This window comes from Pseudoliparis swirei, chromosome 15, assembly GCF_029220125.1.
Source record: "Pseudoliparis swirei isolate HS2019 ecotype Mariana Trench chromosome 15, NWPU_hadal_v1, whole genome shotgun sequence".
Taxonomy (NCBI): Eukaryota; Metazoa; Chordata; class Actinopteri; order Perciformes; family Liparidae; genus Pseudoliparis; species Pseudoliparis swirei.
This window is the reverse complement of record NC_079402.1, coordinates 23,259,137-23,280,816: the sequence shown is the minus strand read 5'-3', so window position 1 is coordinate 23,280,816 and position 21,680 is coordinate 23,259,137. Positions and strand designations below refer to the sequence as shown.

The 21,680-nt window shown below is 44.9% G+C and overlaps 2 protein-coding genes across 4 annotated transcripts in view; both read left to right on the top strand.

Annotated features, from left to right (window-relative positions):
- The first annotated feature begins 259 nt into the window (after positions 1 to 259).
- On the top strand, positions 260 to 5,496 carry denr (density-regulated protein). Of its 3 annotated transcripts, XR_008833906.1 has the most exons (9): positions 260 to 408; positions 1,286 to 1,398; positions 1,722 to 1,741; positions 2,023 to 2,107; positions 4,075 to 4,164; positions 4,319 to 4,435; positions 4,522 to 4,661; positions 5,162 to 5,269; positions 5,376 to 5,496. XR_008833906.1 is itself a non-coding variant. In XM_056432738.1 (8 exons), the coding sequence occupies exons 2-8, from the start codon at positions 1,296 to 1,298 to the stop codon at positions 5,204 to 5,206; spliced, it is 600 nt and encodes a 199-aa protein (XP_056288713.1). In that variant the 5' UTR covers positions 260 to 408; positions 1,286 to 1,295; the 3' UTR covers positions 5,207 to 5,496. The 3 variants fall into 3 exon arrangements, 2 of the variants coding, with proteins under 2 accessions (XP_056288713.1, XP_056288714.1); XM_056432738.1 differs by having other exon boundaries at positions 5,162 to 5,496; XM_056432739.1 differs by having other exon boundaries at positions 260 to 519; positions 5,162 to 5,496.
- A 1,494-nt stretch (positions 5,497 to 6,990) lies between these two features.
- clip1b (CAP-GLY domain containing linker protein 1b) overlaps positions 6,991 to 21,680 on the top strand; it is a 35,090-nt gene continuing 20,400 nt past the window's right edge. The window contains exons 1-13 of the mRNA XM_056431937.1: positions 6,991 to 7,601; positions 11,087 to 11,255; positions 12,233 to 12,723; positions 14,004 to 14,128; positions 14,192 to 14,393; positions 14,471 to 14,668; positions 15,524 to 15,627; positions 15,702 to 15,762; positions 16,232 to 16,336; positions 18,035 to 18,190; positions 18,408 to 18,503; positions 18,704 to 18,761; positions 18,850 to 18,902. Coding sequence (XP_056287912.1) covers positions 7,584 to 7,601; positions 11,087 to 11,255; positions 12,233 to 12,723; positions 14,004 to 14,128; positions 14,192 to 14,393; positions 14,471 to 14,668; positions 15,524 to 15,627; positions 15,702 to 15,762; positions 16,232 to 16,336; positions 18,035 to 18,190; positions 18,408 to 18,503; positions 18,704 to 18,761; positions 18,850 to 18,902 — 1,836 coding nt within the window. The 5' untranslated portion in view covers positions 6,991 to 7,583. The remainder of the gene's footprint in view (positions 7,602 to 11,086; positions 11,256 to 12,232; positions 12,724 to 14,003; positions 14,129 to 14,191; positions 14,394 to 14,470; positions 14,669 to 15,523; positions 15,628 to 15,701; positions 15,763 to 16,231; positions 16,337 to 18,034; positions 18,191 to 18,407; positions 18,504 to 18,703; positions 18,762 to 18,849; positions 18,903 to 21,680) is intronic.

Here is a 21,680-nt window from a genome sequence, read left to right as displayed (position 1 = left end):
GCACAACTTCAAAACCTCAAACAAAGTTGTAGGTGTAGTGTAAGCGTAGTTAAAAATATGAACTCATAACTACATCCTGCACTCGTCTGAAGAAAATCCGTAATACATTTATTTGTATTTTACAAATATCACTTGATTGTGAAAAGGTTTATCAAATGGTTTTGTGTCACTCAGTTCATCCTCCGGTCGGCAGGGGGCGCTGCGGTGCATCGGCGCTGCACACCGGCGCTGCACACCGGCCACTTGGACACCTAAAAACAAGAAGCGCCACTAGGCGTGCTCAAAGTGCGCCGACTGAACCTTATTCAATAAGAATGATTTTATAAAAAGTCAAAAAACCCAGACGTTAACAATAATGCGAGCGGATTCACCGACAAGACATCAGTTTTAAGAGTATATTTCTACGGGGTTCGTAACTCTTCTTCTGTCTTTTCCTCCGGTTCATCCCAACAGCAGATCCCCGATCAGCTAGCGGCGCGTTAGCTTACCTAGCATGCTAAGCTAAGCGGTGACAGCTGGGTGAGTCAACAGTTACGTGGTGAATGAAACCACTCTCACTAAACTCTGGGTGTATTCACAGCACAGCTGGCCTCCATCGCGACAGCGTCTGCTTACGCTGGTGTTTAAATAACACGCAAAACAAGTATTTACAAGCTAACAGCCGCATGTGTTGCCTAGCTAGCTCACGCATGTCCTTCTCTCGAGCATGATCAGGATCACGGCCCGTTTATTTACGACGGTGCACATAAAATGAATTTGACGAGGTGAAAGGTGCATATAACTAAACAGAATATAACCGTAATAAACACGATTCAATAATAGATAAATATGGTAAACAACAAACTGATAACGGAACTTTAAAACAAGTGTATTTTACAAAATAAAAGTGGCAAGTGGATTTTTATTAATATACATTTTATCAGGGGTCACACGGGGTTTAGATGTCGAGTGGAGACGTGGTGTTATTTACTCCAACCTACAGATTAAAATAAACAACATTCATCCACAAGATGTTCTATAATTAATGTTTACCCTCATTTCACCAGCTGATCTCACTGAGCTTTTATTTCCAGCTGACGTCACTAAATAGAGTTTATTATGATATAATGTCGTCTTCCTGCTGGTTTGAGATCTGGCATTTTATTCACATTATATTAAAACATCAAATCTTCAGTTGGCCCTGGTTGACTCGTGTCTCAACTGTATTGTTCACATTTGTCCTTTTATATATTTATATTGGTACACTGTGCAAACAATGACGTCGCTTTCTCTTCTGTCTTTTCAGATAATTTGTGATGGCTACTACCGAGATGGAATCTGCTCCTTTAGAAAGCAAACCGGAACATCGGAAAGGTCACGCTGACTCAAAGTACCCCCTGAAAGTGCTTTACTGTGGAGGTACAGAAACGACTCCCGACACATTTAACAACGACACGCCTGTGAAGACGGCAGGACATCTGTTTCTCACGTTTCGTTGACTAAACAATTACTGATTAATCGAGGGAGAAAAGAGCAAAAATAATCAGCCGTATATTGTATTTCTATGATAGTACTATTAAATACAGAAAACACTAAGCAGTATTACTTCATCACGTATAATATTCTGGTGTACATGTCCCGAGATCCCAGTTCTATGTACCTCTCATCAGTATAATATATGTGTACGTCTCTATTTCTCTGTACTGTGTGCAACATCTGAATATCTGTTTGTTTCTTTGCAGTTTGCTCTCTGCCGACGGAGGTACGTTATAGGATGTTCTCTTCCTCACTAAAAAGCATCGGCAAATATCTGATTTGTGACATATTCAGCTTTATTGGCCACGTACCTTTACTTCATGCAAGATTTAAAATAAAGTTGCTTTTACACGGTAGTAAAACTGTTTCCAGGGAAAATAGAAAAAAGACACGGGGCTTAAAACGAGGACGACAAAGCCGACACAAAACAAACACGCAACATTCTGTAAATACACACGGTGTCCGTACGCCTGTGTGTGACTGTTGAAGATGTTCTTGTGTCTGCAGTACTGCGAGTACATGCCGGAGCCAGCCAAATGTCGGCACTGGCTTGAGAAGAACTTTCCAGATGTGTTTGCCAGGATGACTGTAGGTGAGTACCATTTAAGATTTTATCCAAAGAGATATAGATATATATATATCCCGATATAAGTATATATTTATTTATATATCTATTTATTTATATAGATATTCAAAAAACATCTGAGTGGAAAGTCCTTAAGCATAAAACAAGAGAAGTTGATCCGCAAAAATTATTTTATCTAAATATATTTATTTATCTAAATATTCATGTTTCAGTGGAAAGTCCTTAAGCTAATTTATTTGATCAAAAGTCTTGTGTATATATGTATATATGTATATATTAGGGCTGTCAATCGATGAAAAAAATTTATCTAATTAATCGCACATTTTGAAATTCATTAATCGCGATTAAAAGTTTGTTCCTTCTTTTTAAAGACCAAACTTGACACAGAGCTGTGTTTTCAAAGAGGCTCCTACCTATAAAGTGCCAGCGAGGGATTTAATATTGTGGATGATAAATTGTTTCTTCAGTGAAACATCAGATTAGTAAAAGAAAAGAAGTATATTGAGACCCCATTGGTCCTGTCATCTTTACCACTGAACAGCAGCAGAACCAGTGGCCTTGGTGACTGACTGACATTCACATATGTCACGTTAACCCTCTGGAGGCGGGGCTCATTCTTTCGATAAAAAAAAAGAAAGTAAATTCACCTTTTAAAGGCGTTTTCATATGACACACCCCCACGTGTTCTACATCAAACATTCCAGAACAATCTCAGCTCTATTCAATGAGGCTCATTGTCCTCGTGCGGTGTTCTCTGCTCTCTGACTGACAGGCTGCTAATGAGCCTCACCTGTGAGGTGGGAGGTCCTTTGTGATTTACTGAATGTTCATTGGTTGTTTTTTCGCAAAATGTTGACAGACAAACGGATTGACCAATCACGGTGAAGGTTTCGTGTGACGAGGTCTTTCCGCGCCGCGTCACCCGACACGATATATACATGTATGTATGTATGTATATATATATATATATTAGGGCTGTCAGCGTTAACGCGTTAATCTATGCAATTAATTTGGCCACGTTAACGCACTAACATATTTTAACGCAATTAACGCAAATTGTTTTTTTTTTTTTTTTTAAACCGCGGCAGTACGGTTTGACACTGTTTCCGTTTTTAAAACAATTATTTCTCCGCGAAAATAAGGATCATAAATCAGTTTAACTGGTGGATGAATCAGTCGGGTTTCCTCCTGCTCCTCCTTCCTCCCGTCTCCACCTCTGACACACAGAGGAACGGAGGGCGACGTGTCGGGGGACGCGGCGCGGAAAGAACTCGACACACGAAACCTTCACCGTGATTGGTCAATCCGTTTGTCTGTCAACATTTTGGGGAAAAAACAACCAATGAACACTCAGTAAATCACAAAGGACCTCCCACCTCACAGGTGAGGCTCATTAGCAGCCTGTCAGTCAGAGAGCAGAGAACACGGCGCCAGGACAATGAGGCTCATTTCAGAGCTGAGATTGTTCTGGAATGTTTGATGTATAACACGTGGGGGTGTGTCACATGCAAAAGACTTTAAACGGTGAATTTAATTTATTTTGTAAAATGTATAAAATGCCCCCAGCCTCCAGAGGGTCACGTGACATATGTGAATGTCAGTCAGTTACCAAGGCCACTGGTTCTGCTGTTCAGTGGTAAAGATGTCAGGACCAATGGGGTCTCAATATACTTCTTTTTTTTTACTAATCTGATGTTTCACTGAAGAAACAATTTATCATCCACGATATTAAATACCTTGCTGGCACTTTATAGGTAGGAGCCTCTTTGAAAACACAGCTCTGTGTCAAGTTTTGTCTTTAAAAAGAAGGAAAACACTTTTAATCGCGATTAATTAATCGCAATTTCAAAATGTGCAATTAATTAGTTAATTTTTTTTAATCGATTGACAGCCCTAGTATTTATATATGTATGTATGTATATATATATTTAAATATTCCCGATCAGTTTAACCCTCTCCCCTCTGACCTCCAGGCCCTTTAGCCAATGTGCCCAATCAGGACCTCGGCCCTGGAGACGCGCCCCCTGGTGGCGAGGAGGAGGAAAAAAAGAAACAGAAGAGAGGTACGTGGGGGCCAAATGTTTACCTTTTTTAAATAAATAATATTATTACGGGTTACCATATTAGTTGTATTAGAGTATCCATGTTTGGTTTCATGAAAATAACTATACTTTAAGACTTTAATCGGGCTGTTTTTGTGTTTTTTACCTTTTCAAGGCGGGAGAGGTCAGATCAAACAGAAAAAGAAGAGCGTGCCTCAGAAAATCACAATAGCAAAAATCCCAAGAGCCAAGAAGAAATACGTCACAAGGGTGTGCGGCATGGCAACATTTGGTAAAGAGTTTATTTAATCTGTGTTTCACTGCCTCTTCTTCACGCTGTATCCTCCTGACGTGAATCCCTCGTTGACTCTTTTGCAGACATCGAACTCAAAGAGGCTCAGCGGTTCTTCGCCCAGAAGTTCTCCTGCGGCGCCTCCGTGACGGCGGAGGATGAAATCATCATTCAGGGAGATTTTACAGACGACATCATCGACGTCATTCAAGAGAAGTGGCCCGAGGTGAGCCGGCTGGCTTTTTAATGGGTCATCTTTTGTTTGTTTTCTTCTCTTTCGCCGCCAAACTTCCAAAGCTGGACCTGAATTTGAGTTTGAAGCTCTGTCTTCAAACATGGGAACTTTTCATTTAAAAGAGTTCACTGTTAAAAAGTGTCTAGTCATTTCCTTAAACGGCTGATCTCTGTAGTTTGTAATCAAAGAAACGGGGACTATTTTCAGTGGTGGATTAATCCGCAATTCTGGGCTCCATTTTTAAGCCTGAGGTGAGCTGGCTGACATCTAAATGTTTTTTTTGCTCTTCAAACTCCCCCGGATGAGGCCGAGCTGTGAATCCGTCACTGCGCACAGACTTTGAAGATCTGTGTCTTCAAACATGGAACTTTTTATTTTAAAGTCATTTCCTAGAACAGCTGGTCGCTGTAGAAACGAGGATTAATCCACTTTTCTGGCCTCTATTTTAAGTATTTGAGGATAATTACGACGTTACATTCTCTGTGTTCCAGGTGGACGACGAGAGCATCGACGATCTGGGCGAAGTCAAGAAGTGAAGACCAAATATGCACTTTTACCGAAACAGATGTGACGTGTAACTGACGACAACCTGGCCAAATGTACACATTAAGTCATTTTATACCTATTTTATTTACTGTCCATAAAAAAAACAAAGCTGCGGACTTGGCCACTCACTGGGCATCTTTTCTTTCTTTTCTTTTTCAGTTATTAATAATAGACGCTTTCTCTCTCGTTTTGCCAAAGCTGTGGTATGACGCGAACCCACAATGTCCTTCAAGCAAAAACAAGACAACCTGTAGGCTAATAAACGTCTCCTTCTCCTGTTCGCTCTTCTTTCCCACTCTTATTTTGTGTTATTTAAAAACAACCGAGTGAGGAAGAAGTCCCCGGACTCACTTTAAATGGCCGCCGCAGGTTCCTTTAGTTTTGCGTCTTCTCCCCCGGGCGCCGTCACGTTTCAGAACCGAGCGGCGATCACGCTTTATCAACACCGGAGACAACGCGGCGCACAGATGGGGCCTCCGCCGGCCTCTGATCTTCTCAGCCACGGGGTACCCGCTCGCCGACCGGCACGTCTTCTACCACGGCAACCCTAACCCTAACCCAAAGGCTTTAAATCCTATTATCTCCTCTTTGTTTTAGAATTACTGTTATCCCAGTTTGAGAGTTTATGATTATATATATATTTTTTAATATTATATATTTTATATTATATATATATAAATATTTTATATAATATATATAACTTAATATATATATTGTATGAATATATATTTAAACTCATATATTGTAGGAAAGAGCTTTTGCTTTTTAAATTGTGAAAACAATTACCCACCTAAAATAATAATTAGCAGCTAATTGCCGTGTGCGTGCACATAAAACCATTGGGAGGGATTTAATTAGAGCAATTATGTTTTACTGATGATAAAATGATGTTGCACGGTGACCTAATTATATTGTAAACTGGCCAACTATACTAACTATATTGTAAAGGTAACACTATCGGATGTTTGTGTTTAGCCGTCTTTGTATTGTAGTTCATATAACACTTTTAAATATTCAATCACTGATTATCTACTAGTTGAAGAATAATATTTACAGTATAAATCAGTTAAACAGCCAGAGGGTGTTTTTAGACTTTTGTGTTAATTAAAACAAACTAAACATACAAGCACATAACTACTACAAATAATGTAAAAGCATGTGTTCTTTTTAATATTTCTGTTTTTAATATTCTTTGTGTAGATTTTTTCTAATATTTGTATCCTGTCAAGTTTAGTTTTCAGTAAATAAATTACACATTTAAATCCCCAACAAAAATCACTTATTACTGTTTGTCATTTTCATCGAACACACATTAACAAACATTTACAGAGAATACATGTATTTAAAAAAAGGTTATTTATTACTATTATTCCAATTATGGGTAAATTTATTCATTTATTGTGATTTTGGATACGAAGTAATTATTCTGTGATAGAAAGAGCTTATTTAGCTTTTATTTCTTACACTATTTTACTTTGTAATGAGTTTTTTTAGATTAATAACATGCGGATATTTTTCTTTTAATCACATTACTTTTTCTCAACTGAATTAAAAAATAAATATTTACTCCACTAATGCAATGATTATATGTCCCCATAAGATTGATGTTTTACGTCCTTAATTTACTTTAATATAAGTACTTGAGTTGTGATATGTCTTTCTTTTGAGAGACTACGTCATAATTTTGCTTTGTAATTTAAAATATCTTATTTTGAGATAGTCAAATGACATACACGATCTTTTTTTAAATCACAATGCTTTTTTATTTAAGATAAATGGACCAACTTAACCATTTAATCTGCGTGTGTCGTTTTCCGATAAAAGTGTTAACAACAAATTAAAAAGATGTGATCCTCGGATGTCCGAGCTTCGGGATCGGTCCGTGGAGGCGGCATCCGTTCCGAGGGTGACGTCATGCCGGGGCTGGGGCTGAGGCAAAGGAAGAGCCGTTGGGAAAAAACAAAAAACGTGTAATGGTTCTTTAAAAGCTCCGTTAAGCTCACGAGCCGCAACGTCCCTCCGCCGAGACCCAGCGCACCGCCGGACAACAAGTAAGCCTCCGCCGTAACTTCCGTCCTGAATGTCGCTGTAACGCCGCTCCGGGTCATGTAACGGGCCGTGGGGACGACGCGAGTTCTGGTCCCAGACGGAACCACGCGGCCAGCCTCGTCTCCCGCCGGTCACGCGCTCACGAGACTGTTGTGCTTTTAATGGCGGGATGCTCGAGATAAACCAGAGCCGGTGGCGGTCGACCTGACAGCTCTCTCCCGGGTGGGCTTGTTGTTGTGGTCGGGCAGCACCGGCTGGGCGGGAGGGAGCGGCGCGTTGAGGACGAGGATTCTCCTGTTACCTTGCGCATGTTCGACGATGCTATACAACCGTTGGGTAATATACAATGCAGACAGACAAAGTAAAGTAAAATACAAATCTGTGACAATACCATCCTTCAGTTTATCATAAACATTCATCATCACATGAAGGAACACTTCATCCTTCAGTTTATCATAAACATTCATCACATGAAGGAACACTTCATCCTCCCGTTTATCATAAACATTCATCACATGAAGGAACACTTCATCCTCCAGTTTATCATAAACATTCATCACATGAAGGAACACTTCATCCTCCAGTTTATCATAAACATTCATCATCACATAAACACTTCATCCTCCAGTATATCATAAACATTCATCACATGAAGGAACACTTCATCCTCCAGTTTATCATAAACATTCATCACATGAAGGAACACTTCATCCTCCAGTTTATCATAAACATTCATCACATGAAGGAACACTTCATCCTTCAGTTTATCATAAACATTCATCACATGAAGGAACACTTCATCCTCCAGTTTATCATAAACATTCATCACATGAAGGAACACTTCATCCTTCAGTTTGTCATAAACATTTATCACATGAAGGAACACTTCATCCTCCAGTTTATCATAAACATTCATCACATGAAGGAACACTTCATCTTCCAGTTTATCATAAACATTCATCACATAAAAACTTCATCCTCCAGTTTATCATCAACATTCATCACATAAACACTTCATCCTTCAGTTTATCATCAACATTCATCACATAAACACTTCATCCTTCAGTTTATCATAAACATTCATCACATAAACACTTCATCCTTCAGTTTATCATAAACATTTATCATCACATAAACACTTCATCCTTCAGTTTATCATAAACATTCATCATCACATAAACACTTCATCCTTAAGTTTATCATAAACATTCATCACATAAACACTTCACCCTTCAGTTTATCATAAACATTCATCATCACATAAACACTTCATCCTTCAGTTTATCATAAACATTCATCACATAAACACTTCATCCTTCAGTTTATCATCAACATACATCACATAAACACTTCATCCTTCAGTTTATCATAAACATGCATCATCACATAAACACTTCATCCTTTAGTTTATCATAAACATGCATCATCACATAAACACTTAATCCTTCAGTTTATCATAAACATTCATCATCTCATAAACACTTCATCCTTCAGTTTATCATCAACATTCATCACATAAACACTTCATCCTCCAGTTTATCATAAACATGCATCATCACATAAACACTTCATCCTCCAGTTTATCATAAACATGCATCATCACATAAACACTTCATCCTTTAGTTTATCATAAACATGCATCATCACATAAACACTTCATCCTCCAGTTTATCATAAACATGCATCATCACATAAACACTTCATCCTTTAGTTTATCATAAACATGCATCATCACATAAACACTTCATCCTTTAGTTTATCATAAACATGCATCATCACATAAACACTTCATCCTCCAGTTTATCATAAACATTCATCACATGAACACTTCATCCTTTAGTTTATCATAAATATGCATCATCACATAAACACTTCATCCTCCAGTTTATCATAAACATGCATCATCACATAAACACTTCATCCTTTAGTTTATCATAAACATGCATCATCACATAAACACTTCATCCTTTAGTTTATCATAAACATGCATCATCACATAAACACTTCATCCTTAATTTATCATAAACATGCATCATCACATAAACACTTCATCCTTCAGTTTATCATAAACATTCATCACATAAACACTTCATCCTTCAGTTTATCATCAACATTCATCACATAAACACTTCATCCTTCAGTTTATCATAAACATTCATCACATAAACACTTCATCCTTCAGTTTATCATCAACATTTATCATCACATAAACACTTCATCCTTCAGTTTATCATAAACATTCATCATCACATAAACACTTCATCCTTCAGTTTATCATAAACATTCATCATCACATAAACACTTCACCCTTCAGTTTATCATAAACATTCATCATCACATAAACACTTCATCCTTCAGTTTATCATAAACATTCATCACATAAACACTTCATCCTTCAGTTTATCATCAACATTCATCACATAAACACTTCATCCTTCAGTTTATCATAAACATTCATCACATAAACACTTCATCCTTCAGTTTATCATAAACATTCATCATCTCATAAACACTTCATCCTTCAGTTTATCATCAACATTCATCACATAAACACTTCATCCTCCAGTTTATCATAAACATACATCACATAAACACTTCATCCTTTAGTTTATCATAACCATTCATCATCACATAAACACTTCATCCTCCAGTTTATCATAAACATGCATCATCACATAAACACTTCATCCTTTAGTTTATCATAAACATGCATCACATAAACACTTCATCCTCCAGTTTATCATAAACATGCATCATCACATAAACACTGAATCCTTTAGTTTATCATAAACATGCATCACATAAACACTTCATCCTTTAGTTTATCATAAACATGCATCATCACATAAACACTTCATCCTTAATTTATCATAAACATGCATCATCACATAAACACTTCATCCTCCAGTTTATCATAAACATGCATCATCACATAAACACTTAATCCTTTAGTTTATCATAAACATGCATCATCACGTAAACACTTCATCCTTTAGTTTATCATAAACATGCATCATCACATAAACACTTCATCCTCCAGTTTATCATAAACATTCATCACATGAACACTTCATCCTTTAGTTTATCATAAACATGCATCATCACATAAACACTTCATCCTCCAGTTTATCATAAACATGCATCATCACATAAACACTTCATCCTTTAGTTTATCATAAACATGCATCATCACATAAACACTTCATCCTTTAGTTTATCATAAACATGCATCATCACATAAACACTTCATCCTTAATTTATCATAAACATGCATCATCACATAAACACTTCATCCTCCAGTTTATCATAAACATGCATCATCACATAAACACTTCATCCTCCAGTTTATCATAAATAGGCATCATCACATAAACACTTCATCCTTTAGTTTATCATAAACATGCATCATCACATAAACACTTCATCCTTTAGTTTATCATAAACATGCATCATCACATAAACACTTCATCCTTTAGTTTATCATAAACATGCATCATCACATAAACACTTCATCCTTTAGTTTATCATAAACATGCATCATCACATAAACACTTCATCCTTTAGTTTATCATAAACATGCATCATCACATAAACACTTCATCCTTTAGTTTATCATAAACATGCATCATCACATAAACACTTCATCCTTTAGTTTATCATAAACATGCATCATCACATAAACACTTCATCCTCCAGTTTATCATAAACATGCATCACATAAACACTTCATCCTTTAGTTTATCATAAACATGCATCATCACATAAACACTTCATCCTCCAGTTTATCATAAATGTCCTCCATGGATCTCTTTTTGTTCCAGGGGGCTTCATGGGGTGGTGGGGAGGTCCGAGTGCCCCTCCTTGATCAGGCCAGATACCCCCCCCCCCCCCCAGAGGTCATGAGTACACCGGGGAAGGTCAGCGGGCTCAAAGCCCCGAGCAAAGTCGTCCGTCCACACGCGGTGCCTTCAAGGACGTCCCCGTCCTCCGGTAAGAACTCCCTCCAAATTTGTTTATTTGTTTACTTGTTCTTCAATCTTTAACATTTTTTATTTAAACTGTTTATTTATTAAATTTTTCTTGTGGTTATTTTATTTTTATTCCTCAAAGTGAAACAAGTGACGAAATAATAACCCAAAGAAGTAAAACACTTCATAGTTTCTAGTTCCTCAAATGTAAATAAATACTTTCATATTTCAGCATAAGATCGTAAACAGAATTTATATCTTTTATATTTTTTGCTGACGTTCTGGAGACCGATAATTAAACCTGGGATGGATATATATATATATATATTTTAATAATTTATACAATATACAATATTATAATATACAATATATATGTTATAATATACAATATATATGTTATACAATATATATTTATAATGATATAATATATATTTATATATATTATATATCATATACTATTTAAATGTTTATTTATATATATTGTATATTTTATATATATATATTTGTATATATTGTTTATTTTACAATATTTATATATAATATATATAATATATATTTGTGTATATTGTTTATTATACAATATTTATATATTGCATGTTATATATATAAAATATATATAGTATATTACATTTGTATTGTATATTATAATATTGTATAAAATATATATAAATATATAATAACAAATATAATATAAAATATATATATAGTCATAATCTCTCATATATATATGATGTAGGAAAGTTTGTAAAAATGTAAAAAGTAGTTTTTTTAATGTATCTTTTATATATTTTGCATTCTGTAGACGGATAATTAAAATATGTTGAACATAAACCTGGGATATTTGTACAGTAATCCCCTAAAATACATTATTATATGTAGCAACTAACAACCAAAATGACAATCATCACTGGTTTTAGATGAAATAATTATATAAATACCTCATTTGTAAATCACTTTTATAAATACATATTTAATAAAAGGTGTTGTTTGTGAATGCAGGCGCTCCAAAGCCGGTTCCTCCAGAGAAGTCCCCCTCCCCCCCCTCCCCGACCCCGGATGCCAGCGTGGACTTCCAGGTGGGCGAGCGGGTCTGGGTGAACGGCAACAAGCCCGGCCAGGTGCACTTCGTGGGGCCGGCTCAGTTCGCCCCGGGCCAGTGGGCGGGCGTCGTGCTGGACGAGCCCATCGGGAAGAACGACGGCTCCGTGGCGGGGGTCCGCTACTTCCAGTGCGAGGACGGGAAGGGGATCTTCACGAGGCCCTCCAAGCTGTCCAAGAGCGCGCTGCCGGAGACGGAGGCCGATGGGGGAGGGGCGCCCGGGCCGGCGCCGGCAGCCTCTGCGCCGAGCGAACCTGCCGCCGCCGCCCTGAGCGTGAAGACGAGCGCCGCCTGCAGCCGCGTGCTCACGTCCAGCGAGTCGGTGTCCAACGTCTCGGACACGGAGTCCATGAAGAAGAGGAGGGAGCTGAGGCTGGGCGACCGCGTGCTGGTAAGAGAGGACACAACGTACCGGGGCGTGTAATCATGATGTCATAGGGACACGACGTACCGGGGCGTGTAATCATGATGTCATAGGGTCACGATGTCCCCGGGGCGTGTAATCATGATGTCATAGGGACACGACGTACCGGGGCGTGTAATCATGATGTCATAGGGTCACGACGTACCGGGGCGTGTAATCATGATGTCATAGGGACACGACGTACCGGGGCGTGTAATCATGATGTCATAGGGTCACGACGTACCGGGGCGTGTAATCATGATGTCATAGGGACACGACGTACCGGGGCGTGTAATCATGATGTCATAGGGTCACGACGTACCGGGGCGTGTAATCATGATGTCATAGGGACACGACGTACCGGGGCGTGTAATCATGATGTCATAGGGTCACGATGTCCCCGGGGCGTGTAATCATGATGTCATAGGGACACGACGTACCGGGGCGTGTAATCATGACGTCATAGGGACACGACGTACCGGGGCGTGTAATCATGATGTCATAGGGACACGACGTACCGGGGCGTGTAATCATGATGTCATAGGGACACGACGTACCGGGGCGTGTAATCATGATGTCATAGGGACACGACGTACCGGGGCGTGTAATCATGATGTCATAGGGACACGACGTACCGGGGCGTGTAATCATGATGTCATAGCGTCACGACGTGCGGGCGTGTAATCATGATGTCATAGGGACACGACGTACCGGGGCGTGTAATCATGATGTCATAGGGACACGACGTACCGGGGCGTGTAATCATGATGTCATACGGTCACGATGTACCGGGGCGTGTAATCATGATGTCATAGGCACACGACGTACCGGGGCGTGTAATCATCATGTCATACGGTCACGACGTACCGGGGCGTGTAATCATGATGTCATAGGGTCACGACGTACCGGGGCGTGTAATCATGATGTCATACGGTCACGATGTACCGGGGCGTGTAATCATGATGTCATACGGTCACGACGTACCGGGGCGTGTAATCATGATGTCATACGGTCACGATGTACCGGGGCGTGTAATCATGATGTCATAGGGACACTAATATTTTCTTTGTAGTTTGATTTCTTGATCCAGTTTATTTAGTTGATGGTGGGAGGGACTAGGATGCAAGGAAAGGAAGCGAGTGAGGGGTAACGGGAGGTGTAGTTAATAGACTTGGGACGCTCAGCCTGCTTCTGTGTTGCATTCAGGGTCCTGTTCGACAGCGTAAACAAAGCCGTGAATAAAGAAACATTCTGACGTGTCGCCGCAGGTCGGAGGGAACAAGGCCGGAGCGGTCCGCTTCCTGGGAGAGACGGACTTCGCCAAGGGCGGCTGGTGCGGCGTGGAGCTGGACGAGCCGCTCGGCAAGAACGACGGAGCCGTGGCCGGCACCCGGTGAGGCCGCCGCCCACGCTGCACCTGATTGGTTGTTAACGTCCTCCTGGCACCTCCCCTCAGGTACTTCCAGTGCTCGTCCCGGTACGGCCTGTTCGCCCCGGCCCACAAGGTGACACGCATCGGCTTCCCGTGCACCACGCCCTCCAAGGGGAGGGGCTCGCGGAGGATGTCGGACCTCAAGAGGAGCCCCAGCGCCTCCTCCGTCAGCTCGCTCAGCTCCGCCACCTCCTCCGTCAGCGGCAAGCCCAGCCGGGCCGGACTGGTGGGAGCTCCGACCACGCAAAACACGATCCACACCCCCTGAAACCGTCTCCACGCTAAAGTGATTTCCTCCGCCAGCTGACGGAGACGTCGGCGCGCTACGCCCGTAAGATCTCCGGCACCACGGCGCTGCAGGAGGCGCTGAAGGAGAAGCAGCAGCACATCGAGCAGCTGCTGGCGGAGCAGGACCTGGAGAGAGGAGAGGTCGCCAAGGCAACCAGCCACGCTGGGGAGGTGCAGCAGGAGCTGCTGCTGCTGAGGAGAGGGCGGGAGCAGGTCGGACACAGACACACACACACACAGAGACACACACACACACAGAGAGACACACACACACACAGAGACACACACACACACAGAGAGACACACACACACACAGAGACACACACAGAGACACACACAGAGAGAGACACACACACACAGAGAGAGACACACACACACAGAGACACACACACAGAGACACACACACACACACAGAGACACACACACACACAGAGACACACACACAGAGACACACACAGAGACACACAGAGACACACACACACAGAGACACACACACACACACAGAGACACACACACACAGAGACACACACACACACACAGAGACACACACACAGAGAGACACACACAGAGACACACACACACAGAGACACACACACAGAGACACACACACACAGAGACACACACACAGAGACACACACACACAGAGACACACACACACAGAGACACACACACACAGAGACACACACACAGAGACACACACACAGAGACACACACACAGAGACACACACACAGAGACACACACACAGAGACACACACACAGAGACACACACACAGAGACACACACACAGAGACACACACACAGACACACACAGAGACACACACACACACACAGAGACACACACACAGAGACACACACACACACAGAGACACACACAGACACACACACAGAGACACACACACACACACACACAGAGAGACACATACAGAGACACACACTCACAGAGAGACACACACACAGAGACACACACACACAGAGAGACACATACAGAGACACACACTCACAGAGAGACACACACACACACACATGATGTCATCGCCCCCCCCCCCCCCCCCCCCCCGTGTTCTCAGGTCGCCGTGGAGATGGAGGCCAAGCTGGACCAGCTGCGCTCTCTGGTGGAGGCGGCCGACCGGGACAAGGTGGAGCTGCTCAACCAGCTGGAGGAGGAGAAGCGGTGAGCGGCCTCGGCGACGCCCACGCGGAGCAGCCACGCCCCCTTCTGAGCCTGATGGTGCTTCTTCCTGACAGGAAAGTAGAGGACCTGCAGTTCAGTGTGGAGGAGGCCTGCATCGCCCGGGGAGAGCTGGAGGTAGATGTTGATGAAGCACCCACACGTCTCCTGTCCCTTGAACTCACCAGTTGGAACCAGCTCTACGCCCTCTGGGTTCTAACCTTTTTATTTTATTTATTCATTAGCACTAAACTGCTGCTTTTGCATTTCCCTTCTTGAAGAAGCGATCATCCCTCATTCTTCTCGTGGAATCTTTCATCTTCTTTCTCGTTGGGACTCTGCTCTCTTCGCGCCGCTCTCCTTTCATTCATTCATGCTTTCATCCTCTCGTCATCTTGTCATCCACTCGTCTGTTCTTGAGCGTTTCCTCTATGCCCCGCCCCCTTCAGTCCTCTTTTGTCGTCATCGTCCTTCAAGTTCTGAGACGCGAGCCGCTTAAAGGAGATGATTTGAGATAGTGAGTGTTGTCCCCTCCTCGTCTCCTTCTCTGCTCAGCTGGCATGTCCGTGTTCTCCTCCTCCTCCTGCTCTTCTTCTCTTACTAACAGACGCAGACCCGACTGGAGCTGGCCCACATAAAGGAGCTCGAGCAGAGCCTTCTCTTTGAGAAGACCAAAGCTGAGAAGCTGCAGAGGGATTTAGAGGACACCCGGGTAAAGAGGGCCGGGGGCGTCTCAGTGACCGAGGAGTCGCATACAAACATCCCACTGGGGCCCCCAAAAACCACCTCTACCCCCCTGAGACCCCCCAAAACCACCTCTACCCACCATGGGGCCCCCCCAAAACCACCTCTACCCACCATGGGGCCCCCCAAAACCACCTCTACCCCCCTGAGACCCCCCAAACCACCTCTACCCACCTAGGGCCCCCCCAAAACCACCTCTACCCACCATGGGGCCCCCAAACCACCTCTACCCCCTGAGACCCCCAAAACCACCTCTACCCACCATGGGGCCCCCCAAAACCACCTCTACCCACCATGGGGCCCCCCAAAACCACCTCTACCCACCTAGGGCCCCCCAAAACCACCTCTACCCACCATGGGGCCCCCCAAAACCACCTCTACCCACCTAGGGGCCTCCCAAAACCACCTCTACCCACCATGGGGCCCCCCAAAACCACCTCTACCCACCTAGGGGCCTCCCAAAACCACCTCTACCCACCATGGGGCCCCCCAAAACCACCTCTACCCACCATGGGGCCCCCCAAAACCACCTCTACCCACCTAGGGGCCCCCCAAAACCACCTCTACCCACCTAGGGGCCCCTCCCAAACCACCTCTACCCAACTAGGGCCCCCCCAAAAACCACTTCTACCCACCTGAGACCCCGACGTGTGCATGGACGTCTGTTTCTCATTTACAGATAGATTCTGGACCACAATCACTTTCTCCTTTCTTCTTCCCACGAACGACTCCAACCATCAATGTGTTGCTTTGATCAGGGCTGGGGGACGGGTCCAAGACCAGGGCCAAGACCAGGGCCAAGACAAGGACCAGGGCCAAGACCAGGGCCAAGACCGGGTCCAAGACCAGGGCCAAGACCAGGGCCAAGACCGGGTCCAAGACCAGGGCCAAGACCGGGTCCAAGACCAGGGCCAAGACCGGGTCCAAGACCAGGGCCAAGACCAGGGCCAAGACCGGGTCCAAGACCAGGGCCAAGACCGGGGCCAAGACTGGGTCCAAGACCAGGGCCAAGACCAGGGCCAAGACCAGGGCCAAGACCAGAACAAAGTCCTGTTCCAGGTTAGCGGATGGACAGAAACAATCTTGATCTCTCTTCTCATTCATCCATAATTTAGGGTTTGAGGACCGTCGTCAGGTAGAAACCAGAATTAATAATCTGAGCTAAATGTGCATGAAGGTAAACAGGAAGTGAACAAGTAGATGAAGTTTAAAGGGTTAAAACTAAAGGGTTAAAACTGAAAGGTGTTCACTGTTCACGGTGCTCAAGTGAACACACTAAACTACTGTGTGTGTGTGTGTTTGGTGATGAGGGAACAACAGTGGCTACACACACACACACACACATGATGTATTACTTGTTGGTTTTATTTAACAGTATTCATCACTGTTAATAGTGATGTCACGTTTATTTCAGACTCTATTTCTACTAATTGACCCGCTCTGAATAATTATCATACAGTCGTTAAATGAAATATTTGTTTAGGTCTTTGGATTGTTGTTTTTTGCAAAACAAACGACGTGAAAATGTCTCCTTGGAATTTCTTTTAAGACAAACGATTAATCAACAAATAAGTAAAAAGATAAAATAAAAGTCACAGCCCAAAATCTTCACAGTGACTCAACATGTGACTTGAGTACTCTATAACCAGATCCCCCCCCCCCCCAGGTGGCCACGGTGTCGGAGCGCTCCCGCATCATGGAGCTGGAGCGCGAGGCGGCCGACCTCCGGCTGCTTGCGTCGCGGCAGGAGGAGGACGCGGCGTCCCGCTCCCAGCAGCACATCAGCAGCCTGGAGGCCCGCGCCCAGTCTCAGGAGAGGAAGGTGAGATCGTCATCGTCATGTCTCAGGAGAGGAGCTGAGGCCGCCCGGCTCAATAATAATCATGATCATGTCCCATCATGCATCATTTATGGCCCGATGTACAGCCGGAGGAGTCGGTAGTTTCTGTTTGCTTCCTTTTAGCCGCCAATGTAAACAGACTGTGTGTGCGTGTGCGTGTGCGTGTGCGTGCGTGTGCGTGCGTGCGCCCCTGTGTCAGATCGGCGAGCTGAGCGTCGACGTGGAGAGCAGACAGAAAGACGTCCAGTCGGCGCAGCAGGATAAGAACTCTCTGGAGGAGCAGCTCTCCGGCCTGGTGAGAGGACTCATAACATCATAACGGATGACATCATAACGGGTGACATCATCGTGATGACATCATAACGGATGACATCATAACGGGTGACATCATAATGGATGACATCATAACAGATGACATCATAACGGGTGACATCATAACGGGTGACATCATCGTGATGTCATCGTGAGGATCAGGAATGTTTCTCTCCGTTTCAGAGGCGGCGGCTCCAGGCAGCCGAGGGGCGGAGCGGGCGGGCGGAGGAGGCGGAGCGAGGTGAGCGACCGCGTCGCCACGGCAACGCTGCCTTTAGAAAGAGAGCGTGAAGGAGACTCAACCATGACCACTTCCTGTTTCCTGTCAGAGCTGGAGCGGGCGAGGAACGAGGTCCGGGAGCTGCAGGAGGAGCGTCGCCAGGTGAGTTCACCTGAGGAGCTTTTACACTACATGTACCTCATGTACCTCAGAGGTACACGGTGTACTTCTACTGTACTCCACCTCAGAGGTACATGATGTACTTCTACTGTACTCACCTCAGAGGTACACGGTGTACTTCTACTGTACTCCACCTCAGAGGTACATGGTGTACTTCTACTGTACTCCACCTCAGAGGTACATGGTGTACTTCTACTGTACTCCACCTCAGAGGTACACGATGTACTTCTACTGTACTCACCTCAGAGGTACACGGTGTACTTCTACTGTACTCCACCTCAGAGGTACATGATGTACTTCTACTGTACTCACCTCAGAGGTACACGGTGTACTTCTACTGTACTCCACCTCAGAGGTACATGGTGTACTTCTACTGTACTCCACCTCAGAGGTACACGGTGTACTTCTACTGTACTCCACCTCAGAGGTACATGGTGTACTTCTACTGTACTCCACCTCAGAGGTACACGGTGTACTTCTACTGTACTCACCTCAGAGGTACATGATGTACTTCTACTGTACTCCACCTCAGAGGTACACGGTGTACTTCTACTGTACTCCACCTCAGAGGTACACGGTGTACTTCTACTGTACTCCACCTCAGAGGTACACGGTGTACTTCTACTGTACTCCACCTCAGAGGTACATGGTGTACTTCTACTGTACTCACCTCAGAGATACATGGTGTACTTCTACTGTACTCCACCTCAGAGGTACATGATGTACTTCTACTGTACTCCACCTCAGAGGTACATGGTGTACTTCTACTGTACTCACCTCAGAGGTACACGGTGTACTTCTACTGTACTCCACCTCAGTGGTACACGGTGTACTTCTACTGTACTCCACCTCAGAGGTACATGGTGTACTTCTACTGTACTCCACCTCAGAGGTACATGATGTACTTCTACTGTACTCTACCTCAGAGGTACATGGTGTACTTCTACTGTACTCTACCTCAGAGGTACATGATGTACTTCTACTGTACTCACCTCAGAGATACATGGTGTACTTCTACTGTACTCCACCTCAGAGGTACATGATGTACTTCTACTGTACTCCACCTCAGAGGTACATGATGTACTTCTACTGTACTCTACCTCAGAGGTACATGATGTACTTCTACTGTACTCCACCTCAGAGGTACATGATGTACTTCTACTGTACTCCACCTCAGAGGTACAGGTATGCTTCATTCTTCACATAAATGATACATTATAATAATTTCAAATGATTATAATGTATCAATTATCAGAATTGTATTTATTGCCAAGTAGGTTTACACCTACCTGGAATTTGTTCTGGTGTATGGGTGCATACAGTGAACATAAAATGACATAAAACATCAGAACACAATAAGTACTATACAAACACAATAAGTACTACAATACAAAAAGCAGGGCAGGAGTGCATGTGCAATGTTCAGTGTGCAAAGTAGTGTGTGCATAACACAGGCTTGAGGTGTGGGGGAGGGGTAAGTGACCCCGTCAGGTGGGGGTCCGGGCCTTGTTCATGAAGGCCAACGGCAGCCGGGAAGAAGCTGGTTTTGTGGCGTGAGGTTTTGGTCCTGATGGACCGCAGCCTCCTGCCGGAGGGAAGGACCTCAAAGAGGATGTGACCCGGGTGGGAGGGGTCAGCCACAATGTGACCCGGGTGGGAGGGGTCGGCCACAATGTGACCCGGGTGGGAGGGGTCGGCCACACTGTGACCCGGGTGGGAGGGGTCGGCCACACTGTGACCCGGGTGGGAGGGGTCGGCCACAATGTGACCCGGGTGGGAGGGGTCGGCCACAATGTGACCCGAGTGGGAGGGGTCGGCCACAATGTGACCCGGTGGGAGGGTCGGCCACAATGTGACCCGGTGGGAGGGTCGGCCACAATGTGACCCGGTGGGAGGGTCGGCCACAATGTGACCCGGTGGGAGGTCGGCCACTCTGTGACCCGAGTGGGAGGGTCGGCCACAATGTGACCCGGTGGGAGGGGTCGGCCACTCTGTGACCCGGTGGGAGGTCGGCCACAATGTGACCCGAGTGGGAGGGGTCGGCCACAATGTGACCGGGGTGGGAGGGTCGGCCACTCTGTGACCCGGTGGGAGGGGTCGGCCACAATGTGACCCGGTGGGAGGGTCGGCCACACTGTGACCCGGTGGGAGGGTCGGCCACAATGTGACCCGGTGGGAGGGTCGGCCACACTGTGACCCGGTGGGAGGGGTCGGCCACAATGTGACCCGGGTGGGAGGGGTCGGCCACAATGTGACCCGGGTGGGAGGGGTCGGCCACAATGTGACCCGAGTGGGAGGGGTCGGCCACAATGTGACCCGGGTGGGAGGGGTCGGCCACAATGTGACCCGAGTGGGAGGGGTCGGCCACTCTGTGACCCGGGTGGGAGGGGTCGGCCACAATGTGACCCGGGTGGGAGGGGTCGGCCACTCTGTGACCCGGGTGGGAGGGGTCGGCCACAATGTGACCCGGGTGGGAGGGGTCGGCCACTCTGTGACCCGGGTGGGAGAGGTCGGCCACAATGTGACCCGGGTGGGAGGGTCGGCCACACTGTGACCCGGTGGGAGGGTCGGCCACAATGTGACCCGGTGGGAGGGGTCGGCCACACTGTGACCCGGTGGGAGGGTCGGCCACATTGTGACCCGGTGGGAGGGTCGGCCACAATGTGACCCGGTGGGAGGGGTCGGCCACAATGTGACCCGGGTGGGAGGGGTCGGCCACACTGTGACCCGCCCGCCTCAGGGTCCTAGAGGCCAACAAGT